General features: G+C 35.7%; 1 protein-coding gene across 2 annotated transcripts in view; it reads left to right on the top strand.

Moving 5' to 3' along the window:
- Nucleotides 1–12396, top strand: part of VCAN (versican) — a 105668-nt gene that overhangs the window by 90464 nt on the left and 2808 nt on the right. For both annotated transcript variants that reach the window (XM_046666395.1, XM_046666396.1), the window contains one exon: nucleotides 8205–8349. In XM_046666395.1, the coding sequence (XP_046522351.1) occupies nucleotides 8205–8349 (145 nt within the window). The remainder of the gene's footprint in view (nucleotides 1–8204; nucleotides 8350–12396) is intronic.

Below are 12396 nucleotides of genomic sequence, written 5' to 3'. Positions count from 1 at the left end.
GTGGCAACATTAGTTCCAGGTGGTAAAAGGAATTTGCACACAGAGAAGACAGCTTTAGTCCAGGTGTCATGTTTTTATCGCTAATCTGGATAAGTTTTTACCTAAAAACAAACCGAATGTGAGTCACACTGCAGACATTAATTTGCACGCATACATGTTTGTTTCTGATCTGCCCTGTTCCAAGGATTTTAGGTGGATTCTATAGATTTGGCTTTGCTTCTGATGCACTTTCACCATTGATGTAAATCATCTGAAAATTTAAAAAGGCAAAGTGGAGAAAAAGAAACTATTGTAGATGAACGTTTTAGTCAGACAGAAAATTCAGATTGTAGCTGCAATGGCCTGTAACAGAATGAACGCAATCCAGTTGGTCAATACTATTTAGCCAAGGTCCATCTTCTAACAAAGTATTCTCTTCGTGCTTTCCCTGACAAAACTGCGAGCACGTATCACAGATAATCCTTTAATCTTTTTTGCCACATGGAATGGAGTAAATAAGCGTAATTTGGGGGTATTCTAAATTCTGTTTTGTTAACAGTGACTTAATTGGTAATTCATAATATAACGATGGCTGGATATCACCACCTAGTGGCCATTTTGTATTTTGCATTTCAAAACTTCTTCCCAGAACTCCGCTTAGATCTATGTAGGAATAATATTCTCTTGAATTAAGTTCCTGTAGCTTCCGTTTAAAACTTCTAGTATGAATTGCATTATATTGTGAACCTGGAAGTTAAATGTGAAATGAGATGATTTTTTAAATGCAGCATGAAGCTAACACATGGAGTCACATGCTTAGTAAAATCCTAGCAACTGAGACAAATATTAGGACCAATCTTTCTTGTATCTTCACTTTATACACAGTAATAGAACCAGTGGAAAGTTTTCCTTGGCTGGTTCCCTTGGTACGTGAAGCTAGAGGACTTTTTTTGTCTTTCTTACGAAAATTTTTTACAGTGAATTAAATTAGTGGTGTTTGGGGGGAGGGAGAGGAGGTGGAAAGCTGTCACTGGGCTGTTCATGGAAAAAAATTCCAAATTATAGCTTGACGTCTTAGTAGATTCTCCCAACAATTATGATAATATGTTACGTCGTGGGACGGCTTCCCTGGACAAACGTCAAGAAGGATTTTTATCAATGGAGTGTGTAATTGTTTGAATGTCCTTGGCAAAATCCATAGTTTGAAAGCATAGAGTCTTTAATTTGCCATTTAAGATAATCTAAATTATCGTGCATTTTAAAGAATAAAAGGTGATGCCATCTAAGCTGGAAAATTATAGCTAAATATGTGGATATGTAGATGATAGACAGGTAAATACATAGAGTAGGCCCTTGGCAGCTGCAGGTTCAAGTTTTGCAGTTTCAATTGTATATGAGAGACCCTGAAGATCCACAATATGAAATAACTTGTCCTTTTTGCTCAGGCACAGATTTGAACTGCACCCTACGGCTATTTAGTGTGTAAGAATTGTTCAATTAGCTACCAAGACTGTCTAATGGACAGCTCAGTATTCCCATCTCACGGTGTCTGTTGCTGTTGACTCTGCTAATCATTTAACCATTTTGGATCTTCTCTGCTGCGTTTATGTGGGAACCTCCCTGCTACACAGGTCTGTGTGAATAGGGGCATTCCCAAGCTCTTAAATATATCCTTCCCTAGTGCCAAGAAGTACTGTATTTGTAGGGGGGTGTGTGTGTGTGTGATGGTGGTAAATCTCAAATTTGTGTCTCCCAAAAAGATGAACTTTAATTTTATCCAGTGGCTATGAAAATTCTTTTTTCTTTTCAGTCTCTAGAGAGGAAAGCAAGAGATTGTAAACAAAGTGTCTAACTCTTTAGGGGAGCTGGTTAGTTCCCATTGATTATTCTTTGTAGTTATTTGACCAAGTTAACAAATAAGATCTCAATGAAGAGAATTTGAAATGGGTCCAATATCATGGAGAAGGCTGGTTATCAATTAAGTTTTGATAAGACCAGTTGCTTTGAAAATTTCTTACTTTTAAGTTGCTAATAAGAGATTTAAAAACAAGACTCTTTAATGTTCTGGGAATTCTTTCTCTACTAGAGGTGGAAGCGTGACCTTGTAGCTTCAGGGTTTTCATTTTTGAACTGACATTCTCTTTTAAAGACTAAAAAAATCTCGACGTGGAAAAACAAAAACTATTTTGGAATGTTGCATAGGGGATACGAGTAAGTCATTTCATGGTTCAAAAGTCTTCCTTGCTCCAGCCTTGTGTTTTCACCACCCAGCTGTTTGCATATTTCCTCACAAATTGATTGGGTTATGTATGTATCACGTAAAGGACCAGCTGGGATGTGCCTGTCACAGCAGTAACTGACTACAACTGGATGGTCTCGCTCCCTTCTTTAACTGAAAGCAGTGCTCCAAGCTGAACCCAAGCAAACTCCTTTTTTTAAAGCAAAGCACCAGGTTATCTTTAAATCTTGTGTTTTCTTGAAATAATACTTTTTTAACCTTAGGAAAAAATGTGGTTTTCCATCTCTGCATAAGGAAAAGGTCAATTAGTTACACTACACTTTTATCATCAGTTTGTTTTGTTCTTGCTTCTGATGCTAGTTATCTGCTGAGATTTTAGGGCCATTGATCATGGCCCTGTGGTGTCTATTTTAAAGATAAAAGATCCTCTGGTATCTCTGAATGACAGTTGGGACTCCTTGACACTATATAATCAGAGATTCACCTTGAAAGGATGTCAACCCTGTCTGACTTTAGCAGATTACTGATAACTTTCAAAAGCAGAGACCTCACCCCCAAACAAACACACTCCCCTCCTCCCCCCAGTTGATTAAATCAAGTTGGAGACTTGCAAAGAGCTGGGAAGGAGAGAATAACTCTTTGGCCATTGTGCTTGAGAAAAATCAGTCAAGTCCCTCTTAGATCTGTGGGATTGAGGTCACCCTCCAAGAGTGAAGAATGTTGGTGGGCAGGGAGGTCCTGGGTGCTCCAGAAGACCTGCAGGGAAATTCGTCACTTTTATGTTCATGTGAGACAGAAATAATTCTTTGACAATAAAATACAGATTATTTGGAACAAAATAATCTAAGTGTTTATAAAGTTTGATAGATTTTGATGAATACCTAGTCTGCTCTGAGTTTTTCCTCTCAATATTAGGATTGGTTCCAAAGGAGTTCTCTGGTCTGTGGAGACAGTTTTCATGTGAGAGCACTGTACTTAGTGTTGGATTGGGCCAGGGTTTTTTGAATCATGTTATGCTTTTGGCAATTGATTTACTTGAATCCAATTGGGGGAGAAAGAAAGAGAAAATAATAACTGAAAAGTCACTAAATCCAATTGAATGGATATGACTGTCTTTTTTGGCACTTTTTTTAACAGATACTGAGGGATGGTCATTTAATTGAAACTCTAAAACTAAAGTAACTTTATCATAGAATGTACAGCATTCACCAGTTTCATTCTAGGTATAAAATAATTATGTCTTCCTAAAATGCAACTTTGGTATAAGAAAATTTTACATCTGAGCTGACTTTCCTCTACATCAACTATTTGAGTTTTATGTCATAATTTTCTCTGGCATCAGAAGAGAATGAAAAGGCACAGCAATTTAAGATTCTCTTTTCAGACATCGTATGTGATGTAATTCTGGTCTCTGGGGGAGGCAGCAAGAGTTCGGGGCTTGGGATGGGGAATGTGAGTCTCCGAGACGCAGACAAACATGCAGAGTTCTGGTCAGCATTTGTTTTTGTCAGCAGGGTTAAAATGAATTCTCCCCAAGCCATGCTTGCTTTTTGGAATAATTCTTAGTTTGCCCCAGAAGAGGGTTGATCACCCAAGATGTTTGCTCATAATCCCAAACAAGGAGGAAACAATGCATATGGGAGTGGGGAGTTTTTCTCTGCTCATTCTAAGAATCCGTATTTTTGTATGTATGAGACACTGTCAATATGAGAGGCGCTCCATTTCATTCTTATAACTCAGAATTGGTTTCCTGAGGACAGATCTTTTCCTAACATTTAACTTTAGTGAAAAAAAAGTACCTTATTAAGCCTAAAGTCGAAGATTTATTTTTTATACTCTTTCTTCCTGCAAGTGATGTTAAATAAGGCTGTAAAAAATTCAGGAGGAGACAAAGAAAGTTGTTCAGAAAACTGGAGTTTCCTTTGCTAAGTCAGTTTGGCAATAACATGAAGCAAAATCAAAGCATCCTAGCCAAAATAAATCTACACAATGGAGCTATCAGATATGAGGTAATAGTGTGACATGCTTGTGGCTATCAGACACTCTTGTAAAAACCACAGACCTAAAATTTGGTCCTGCACCATTAAGCCACAGCTCTGCCAAGCAACAACACAGAACACATGTTTTAAATCACTGTTGCAAGCCAAATGTAATTCCCACCAAAAACAATTAAATCTTTTACCAGAGGTCTGAGTCTGGGCAGCTCAAACCCTGAGAATCGCTTCAGTGGCATGGAATCTGAATCTCATTTCAGTGTGAAAATGAGATGGTTGTTCAGAGCAGGAGGAAATGTCAGCTGCAAAAGACATGGCAGTCAGTGACTTGGGTAACTTGAAGTGAAATTTGTGGAGGTTAAACTGAAAAGGGTTAGCTGAGAAATGTGGAAGTCCTTTCTGATAGCTGCATAGATCATTTTATAATGTTCATTTATATCGAGTAGAAGAATAATTCATGCTCACTCTAGGGAAGTTGGAAAATATGTAAGAATATATAGAATACAATAGTATCTCCCAGTCTCATATTACTCAGATATAAACTGACATTTTACTGCCTTTCCTTTTGGTCTTTCCCACCGCCCCGCCCCCATACACACACATAGCTGCATCTGAGAGTGTGTATAAAATTTGGATCATTGTATATTTTAGTACTTTTTACTTTTAATCTAACACTTCTTTTAGTATTTCCTGTCTCCTTATATATTCTTTAAAGACCAGATATTTAATGGTTATATAAAATTCCATTGTCTGGCTATACCATAATTTATTGAATATATGTTAGCTCTATAGATCGTTTCCCTTTTACTGGTAGTATAAATAGTATTTTAGTATTTTATTAATAAAATATTATTAAGTATTTAGCATTTATATGTTTATTATTAATAAAATACTGTAAGTAGTAGTTTATTTTGTGAAACGTTCACATCTCTAATGATTTTTTAGGATAGAATTTTATAAGTGGAATTATGGGATCCTAGGGTAGGAACTTTTTGAGGCTCTTGATATGTGTTGCCAACTGTTTTCCAGAAAAGTCTTTTACTTCTACTGGCTATGTCTGCGAGTGCTTGTCTCACCCATCATTTGCTAGCAGCAAGCAACACCTTCGATTAGGGGTGGGTGTGGGTAGGGAAGAAGGCAATATACTCTGCAGCTCATTATTTCTAAATATCAAATTATTTATTGAACAGCAGCAGTACGTGCCAGGCATAGTTCCTGGCACTGAGGATATAGTAGTAAACAAAAGAACCTAAAATTCCTGTCCTCAATGTGCTTTGTTCTACTAGGGAGAAAAAATAGAACAAATAAGTAAATGATATAGAATATCAGAAGGTAATGTGTTATGAAGAAAAATAAAGCAAGGAAGGGAGATGGGCAGTGTGGGTGGGGACAGAGGAAGGGGCACATTGCACCGGTTGCACATGCTAATAGGGTGATGGAAATTTCCCACCTTTGAGGACATTTACTAGTTTTTTGTAAGAGGTTACTTAAAAAGTAAGGTAAAAGTATTAAGTATTTGAGGAACTCTGGAATCATTTACTGTAAAAAGTATTAAATGTAGGTTTTTGTTAGTTTTAAGAATTTCTATTGTTTTGTTTTTTATTTTTGCCCTACTTTAATTCCTCTGTTAAAGATGGCTTAGTTATACTTCAGCAAGAGCTGAATATAACTTTTGTATCTCTGCTTTGTTGCTCCATTTCCTTGTAAATTGTGTATTAAAGGAGCTGGGGGAAAAAAGGCTTGGTGGGTAAAGGGTGAAGGATTATAAGGAAATGGAAGTAAGCAGAGAAAAGGAAAATAGAGAATTCCTTAGAATCCCAGCTCAGAGCAAACGCCAGTTCTTGGTTGCGGGGAGACCTGCCAGTCAGAGTTCTTGAGGGAGTGTCGTCCCCTGAGCTTCCTTCCCAGGGCATCTGGGGGTGACTCAGCGGGATGATTCAGGCCAGTAGAGTTGGATGTAAATCCATCTGGTTTCTGGATTAGCTTTTCCACCAGAGAAACAAAAACAACCTTCATTGTTTGTTTTGGCAAAAAAGAAAAAAACAAAAACACCTTTCTTAAGCGTCTCTTGGTTCTTTGCAACTTTATCACTCTTCAGGGACTCTTTTTCCATAGCAGAGGTCTCTTGTCCCCTGTCCTAATTTTGGCATGATCGGGGAGGACCTTAAAGCAAAGCTAGGCAAAGAGATGGAAGGAAAAGTAGAAGGTCTCTGAATCCTGAGGTTTTCAAAGTTTAGTCTTCCTCTCGCAAGATACTTTATTAAAGATTTAGTTTTTGACCCTCTTTAAAAGTTTTGAAAACTACCTTTTTCTGAGAAGAAAAGCAAATTACAGGTATTCTGTAATATATTTATTATACATATTTAAAAGACATGAAAATAGCCATGGCGCTGTCGGGAGTAAATAGTAGGACCATTTTTTGCATGCCCTGAATTGAGAACAATTGCCTCAACTCTTACGTATAGCTTCTTCCCAAATAAAATCTAACTCATTGTTTCAAATCACAGACTTATTTTAAGTTTAATTCAAGGACAGACTAATAGATCTTTAGGCCCAAAAAAGACAGCCACATGAGCCATTGTCGCATAGATGAATCTGTATTTCTACCATAGCAGGAAGCTTGTCTCCACCAGTCTTGTCAGCATGAGATCTGATGTAAAACATAACAGTAGGCAAAGCACAGTGGGAAAGTGACACTCAGGTTGGGCCAGAAAGACACTGAACAAACAAACTTGTCCAATATCACACTCTAGTTAGGAGGAGGCCCAAGACAACGAACGTGGACTCTTGTTTATAGTCCCATATTATTTTCATCTGACCAAAGTTTGTTATTTTTGAATAGGCATGGGGACTGTGTTTTTCATATAATTATTGGTTGATATGGAGGCAGCATTTTAAAATAACAAAACATTAAACATAAACCAGAGAGTCCTGGGTACTTAATATCTGTAAGCTCCAAATTATTCCCAAACCTGCCAGATTGTTGTAAGAGAGAATGCATACCAAGTACCTAGAAGAGGGCTCCGTCCATTATAGGTGCTGAATAAATGGATGTATTACCACGAAGGAAGGCAAAAGAGATTTCTGTTTATATAACGTTGCTCAGAGTGGGGAATCAATAGATACCATTTAAACATATGGATATAAAGATAGCCAGTAAAAACATCAAATCAATAAAATCCTTTTCAATTATCTAAACACACATTACACAAAGAAAAGCAAACATATAGTAAGATATATCTTTAAAAGTTTATCTTTTATAACCATATGCATAAATATGATAAATGTTCCTGTTAAGAGAAAACAACTTCCAGATTAGATCATAAAGCAAAACTCAACTGGATAGCACACATCAGAATCACATCTAAAACAGAATAACCCAGAAAGGTTGAATATAAAATGATGGGTATAGTTATATTAGGTAAATACATAAAATATAGCAGATACCTCAGTTTTTAACAAAATAAATGAATTTGTATAAAAACAGTCACATTAAATAAGACAAAGAAAGATACTTTATAGTGGTAAAGAGAGAAAAGAAAGAATAAAAATTCTATCGCACTATCTATAAAATTATGTGCACATAAGGGCTGGAAGAAAACATGATGGATCAGAGCGATGAGATTATGGATTTTTTTTTCTAGTTCCATTTTCATTAATGCTGTTACAAATAATAATAATAACATGATTAAATTTCTTAAATTGAGCATTGATTATATATTTAGAAATCTAGGATAACTAGAATAAAATTCCTCAGATATGACTCATTGCCAAAGAAAAAGTACATATTTTTTGAAGAGAGACTTTGAGATCCATATATTGTCTACTCAGAGTGTAAAAATCTTTTTATTTACCACCAAAATCATTTCAGGTAGATGATTCAACAGAAATCGTTGAGTCCATTTTAGAATGGAATTGACTTGTGGTGTCATGCCACCATAGCTCTAATAATATACTACTCTTTGACTATCACCCTCCCTCTATTTTTACAGCAATATGAGAACTGGAGGCCCAACCAGCCAGACAGCTTTTTTTCTGCTGGAGAAGATTGTGTCGTAATCATTTGGCATGAGAACGGCCAGTGGAATGATGTTCCCTGCAATTACCATCTCACCTATACTTGCAAGAAAGGAACAGGTAATGATTACCCCATTAATAATGTATACTTCACTTGCATTTCAATTATCAAGTGAATTCAGGAAGACTAAGCTTCGTTCTTTAAGACACAAACTACATATGCCATTTACAGCTTCTCTTGTTGCTCTGGAATATTTCACTCTTCCCATACAATCAAAAAGTTTGTTTTCAGTAATGTTTTCACCATAGATTTCAGGTGCTTAAGATAACAACGTAACATCTATGTAGAAAAACTACCTGACAGTATCTTTAAGAAAAACAAGTGCCAGCCCAAGGTCCTATAGACCATTATTTTGATGAAGAGAGCATTAAAAAAAAATTGGTTGTCAACGTTTAAAAATTGGGATACATCATAAAATAATCTGGATTTTTGACTTCAAAAAAAAGAACACCTGGTCCCATTTGGCCCAAGTTCACATTTGTCCGTGGTTTGAAGCACTGGACCTGAAACCAGCTGCCCTCCCTGGGTGGGGGCCATGGCCTCGGGTGGGCCACAGCCCTCATTCCTGCCTTCCCTGGTCTGACTTGCCTGGTCTCCGTAGGCATTTGAGTTTTTGAATCATTCCCTTAGAAGCTTATTGTGCTTATAAACCATGGAACAAAAAGCCATCCCTCTATCTTTAGTTGAATACCTTCAAGACATGATAAGATAAAAACATTTGTAATGTAAGTTCCACAATGAGGAGAATTGTTTAGGTGACATTAAACAGACAGCATTAAGGAAGCTGATTTTTTTTAAGCGTGCTGTGTTTGTTATTGACCAGTATGTTTGACTTTCTAAGGCACACTCTACAGACTTCTTCCTTAAACAAATAGGAATTCCGTCAACATTTTTTAACCTGTTTGCAATTGATAATTGCGTTAAAGCATGAATATTTAGTCTCTAGACCAAGACTTTTACCCACCTCAACTAAGAGTACGAAGAAGAAATGCAAAATATAAAACCCATTTGATTTGTCCTTGAATGTAAAGATAATAAAACTAAAAATACACACGCTGTAAATATTTTAGGAAAAACTTAAACACCAATAATGAGAAATTCTATTAGAAGAAAGAGAACACTGATACACACAAAGCTCAGATGAAACTCAGCTGTCATCCATGACTACTTTACTCTGCTCTTCCCATCTAAAGTAGAATTTGCTCTGAATATCCTTTCTATTTGAGCAGCTTTCCTGACTATGTGCCTTACTTCAGCGCTTCTGCGATGGAACTTGTCAAAATAGCAAATCGAGTGTTTGCTGTTTTCCCTGTTTCTTGTGTAAGAAGTCTTTAATGAACTGTTTGTCTTTATCCAAATGTCATGTTTGCCTTCTTAGATCTCCAAATGGTCCCTGGAGTCATGCTTTTCATTTTATCATCCGAATATTCTTATATTGCTTGTCATTTTTCCCTATAGCAAGATTTCTCGACAGTAGGACTGTTCACATTTTGGGTCAGATAATTCTTAGTTGTGGGGGGCTGCCCTGTGCGTTGTAGAATGCTTAGCATCATCTCTGCCCTCTGTGCACTGAATGCCAGTAGCATTCTCCTCCACTCCACAACCCCCTCCTCTGCTTTGTGACAACTAAAAATGCCTCTAGACATTGTCAACTGTCCCTGAGGAAGAGGGGGAGGAGAAAAACCGCCCCAGGCTGAGAACCACTGTCCTACAGCTAAAACAGATTCACAGAAACATCAACACAGTTTACATTTCTAAGGAGGGAAGCGATTTATAAAACGTTGGCTTTACCTCATTAAAGGAGAAAAAAACCCAAAACACCCCCGATTCTTGTATTATATCTCCCTGCTGTCTGATTTTTATTTATGTAGACTTAGTTCATTATTAATCAGTACGCTGGGGAGTTTTATGAATTTCATAAATGTCTGTAGACTTTTATAAAAGATACTCATTTCTCCTTTCAGATATTTTAGATATCCTTAAACATACAGACCTGAGTAGCTCTACTTTTAATTAAATACTTGTAAAGAAGGATTATAATATATTCAAAGGACACGTTTCCTTTTAGAAAAAGAACACCTCAATGCATACTATCCATGCATCTTTGGAACCTCCAGAAGGTTCCTTCAAATCTCATCCATCTACTTCCCAATTCCAGCCTTGGATAATGACTTAATTCTCTTACTTTTCTCTTTAGCATTATCACATATGCTTGTATCTATAAACAACAAATTGTTTAGTTTTGCACATTTTTGAACTTTACGTAAGTGGATCATACTGTATGCATTTTGTACCTTGCTTTTTTTGTTCAGCATTGTGTTTGTGGGATTTATCCGTGTTGATGCATGTGGCTGTATTTCTTCAATTTGGCTGCTGAATAGTATTTCATTGTATGACTATTTAACTTTTATTTATCAGTTCTCCTCTCAATGGACATTGGGTTAAATTCAGTGTTTTTGCTATTATAAACAATATTTCTATGAACATTCTTAAACTTGTTCCTGGTAGACTTTTATGAGTTTCCATAGGATATTTTTCCAGGAGAGAAGTGCTGAGTCATAGGATATATGTACCATCAAATTTACTAGAAAAATCTCAAATTATTTTCCAAAGTGGTTGTACCAATTTGCACTCCCACCAGCTATGTGTGAGAGATCCTGTTACTCCACATCTTCTCCAACATTTGATATTATCGGACTTTGAAATTTTTGCCAATCTGGTGGGTATAAAATGTTATCTCTTGTGATTTAATTTGTATTTTCTTGGATACTTTCCCCTCAATAACTTTTCATATACTTTTAGGTCATTTATAGCTCTTCTTTTGTAGAGTATCGTTTTATGTCTTTTGCTTATTTTTTAAAATTGGTTGCTTCTCTTTTATATATTGATTTGTAGGAGTTCTTTTTATATCCTCTTACTAATCCCTTAACAATTAGATACGTTGCACATATATTCTCCCAGTTTGTAACTTATCTTTATTCTTACTCAATGGCATTTTTTAATGAACAGAATTCTTCATTTTGTTACATTTTCCTTTATGGTTTAAACCATTTTGTGTCTTAAGAAATCTTTACCTACCCTAAAGTCATAAAAATATTTTATATTGTTTTCTAAATGTTTTATAGTTTTGCCTTTTATATTTATATATTTAAACTATCTAGAATTGATTTCTCAGTATTCTCTGAGGTAGGGAACAAAGTAAACTTTTTTCCATATGAATACCCAATTGTCCAAATGAAAAAGCTCCCTTTCCTCACTGCTTTGCCATGTCGAGTCTGTCAAATTTCTAGCATATAATTGTGAATCTATTTCTGGTCTATTTACCTGTCCTTGCCAGTATCAAACTCACTGAATTATTTTATTTTGCTTATTTATTTATTTACTATTTTATTTTAGCTTTATACATCTTCCTCACGGTTATGAAGACAACTTCTAATTTGTCCACATAGCACATAATCAGATATAATCAGTTATCAAGTTGATGATTTTTAACCTTCTCTATCACTTTGGTCTCATTCTGTCTCATACTTGCTAGTATCTAGGCCTTGGTTTAGGCTTTCTAGATTACACTGAAAGAAGTGGAGGTATCCAGCTTGGGGTTGTTGTTGAACCGTATACATAATGTAGTTTACTAATTGAAAATGACATATTATTATAAAAATCTCTGTTTATCTTATAGGAATTTGTGAACATCAAATACTCACGTGCACAAATATTTCCAATTTCTTAGTTATAGATAGTATGACTTTATAATCTATTTTTTTATTATGTCTCCCTGAGTGACAATTTTTTATGTGAATGAAAAGATATACTTGGATTGTGTTTCATTAAAGATAACTTTGTTTGCCATGGGATCAATATGTTCCAAGCTGTTTTGTCAAGCAGAAGTAAATTAGAGGAACTAAATATTGGAGTTAAATCCAAATTTGTCATTGCAAAAGAGTATCATTGTAAACAGCCTTCTGGATATGTAAATAAATTTAATATTTGTAAACTTTTAACATTAGGATGTTGACATCTAAACATCTTGGTACCAAGGTTTCTGGTAATCATTCTCCCATTGAAGAATTGTATTATTTCATGAGAGAATATTCCATGTTCTTGTA

Source organism: Equus quagga, chromosome 7 (genome assembly GCF_021613505.1).
Source record: "Equus quagga isolate Etosha38 chromosome 7, UCLA_HA_Equagga_1.0, whole genome shotgun sequence".
NCBI lineage: Eukaryota > Metazoa > Chordata > Mammalia > Perissodactyla > Equidae > Equus > Equus quagga.
The sequence above is the reverse complement of the archived record's forward strand: the minus strand, read 5'-3'. Positions and strand labels throughout refer to the sequence as shown.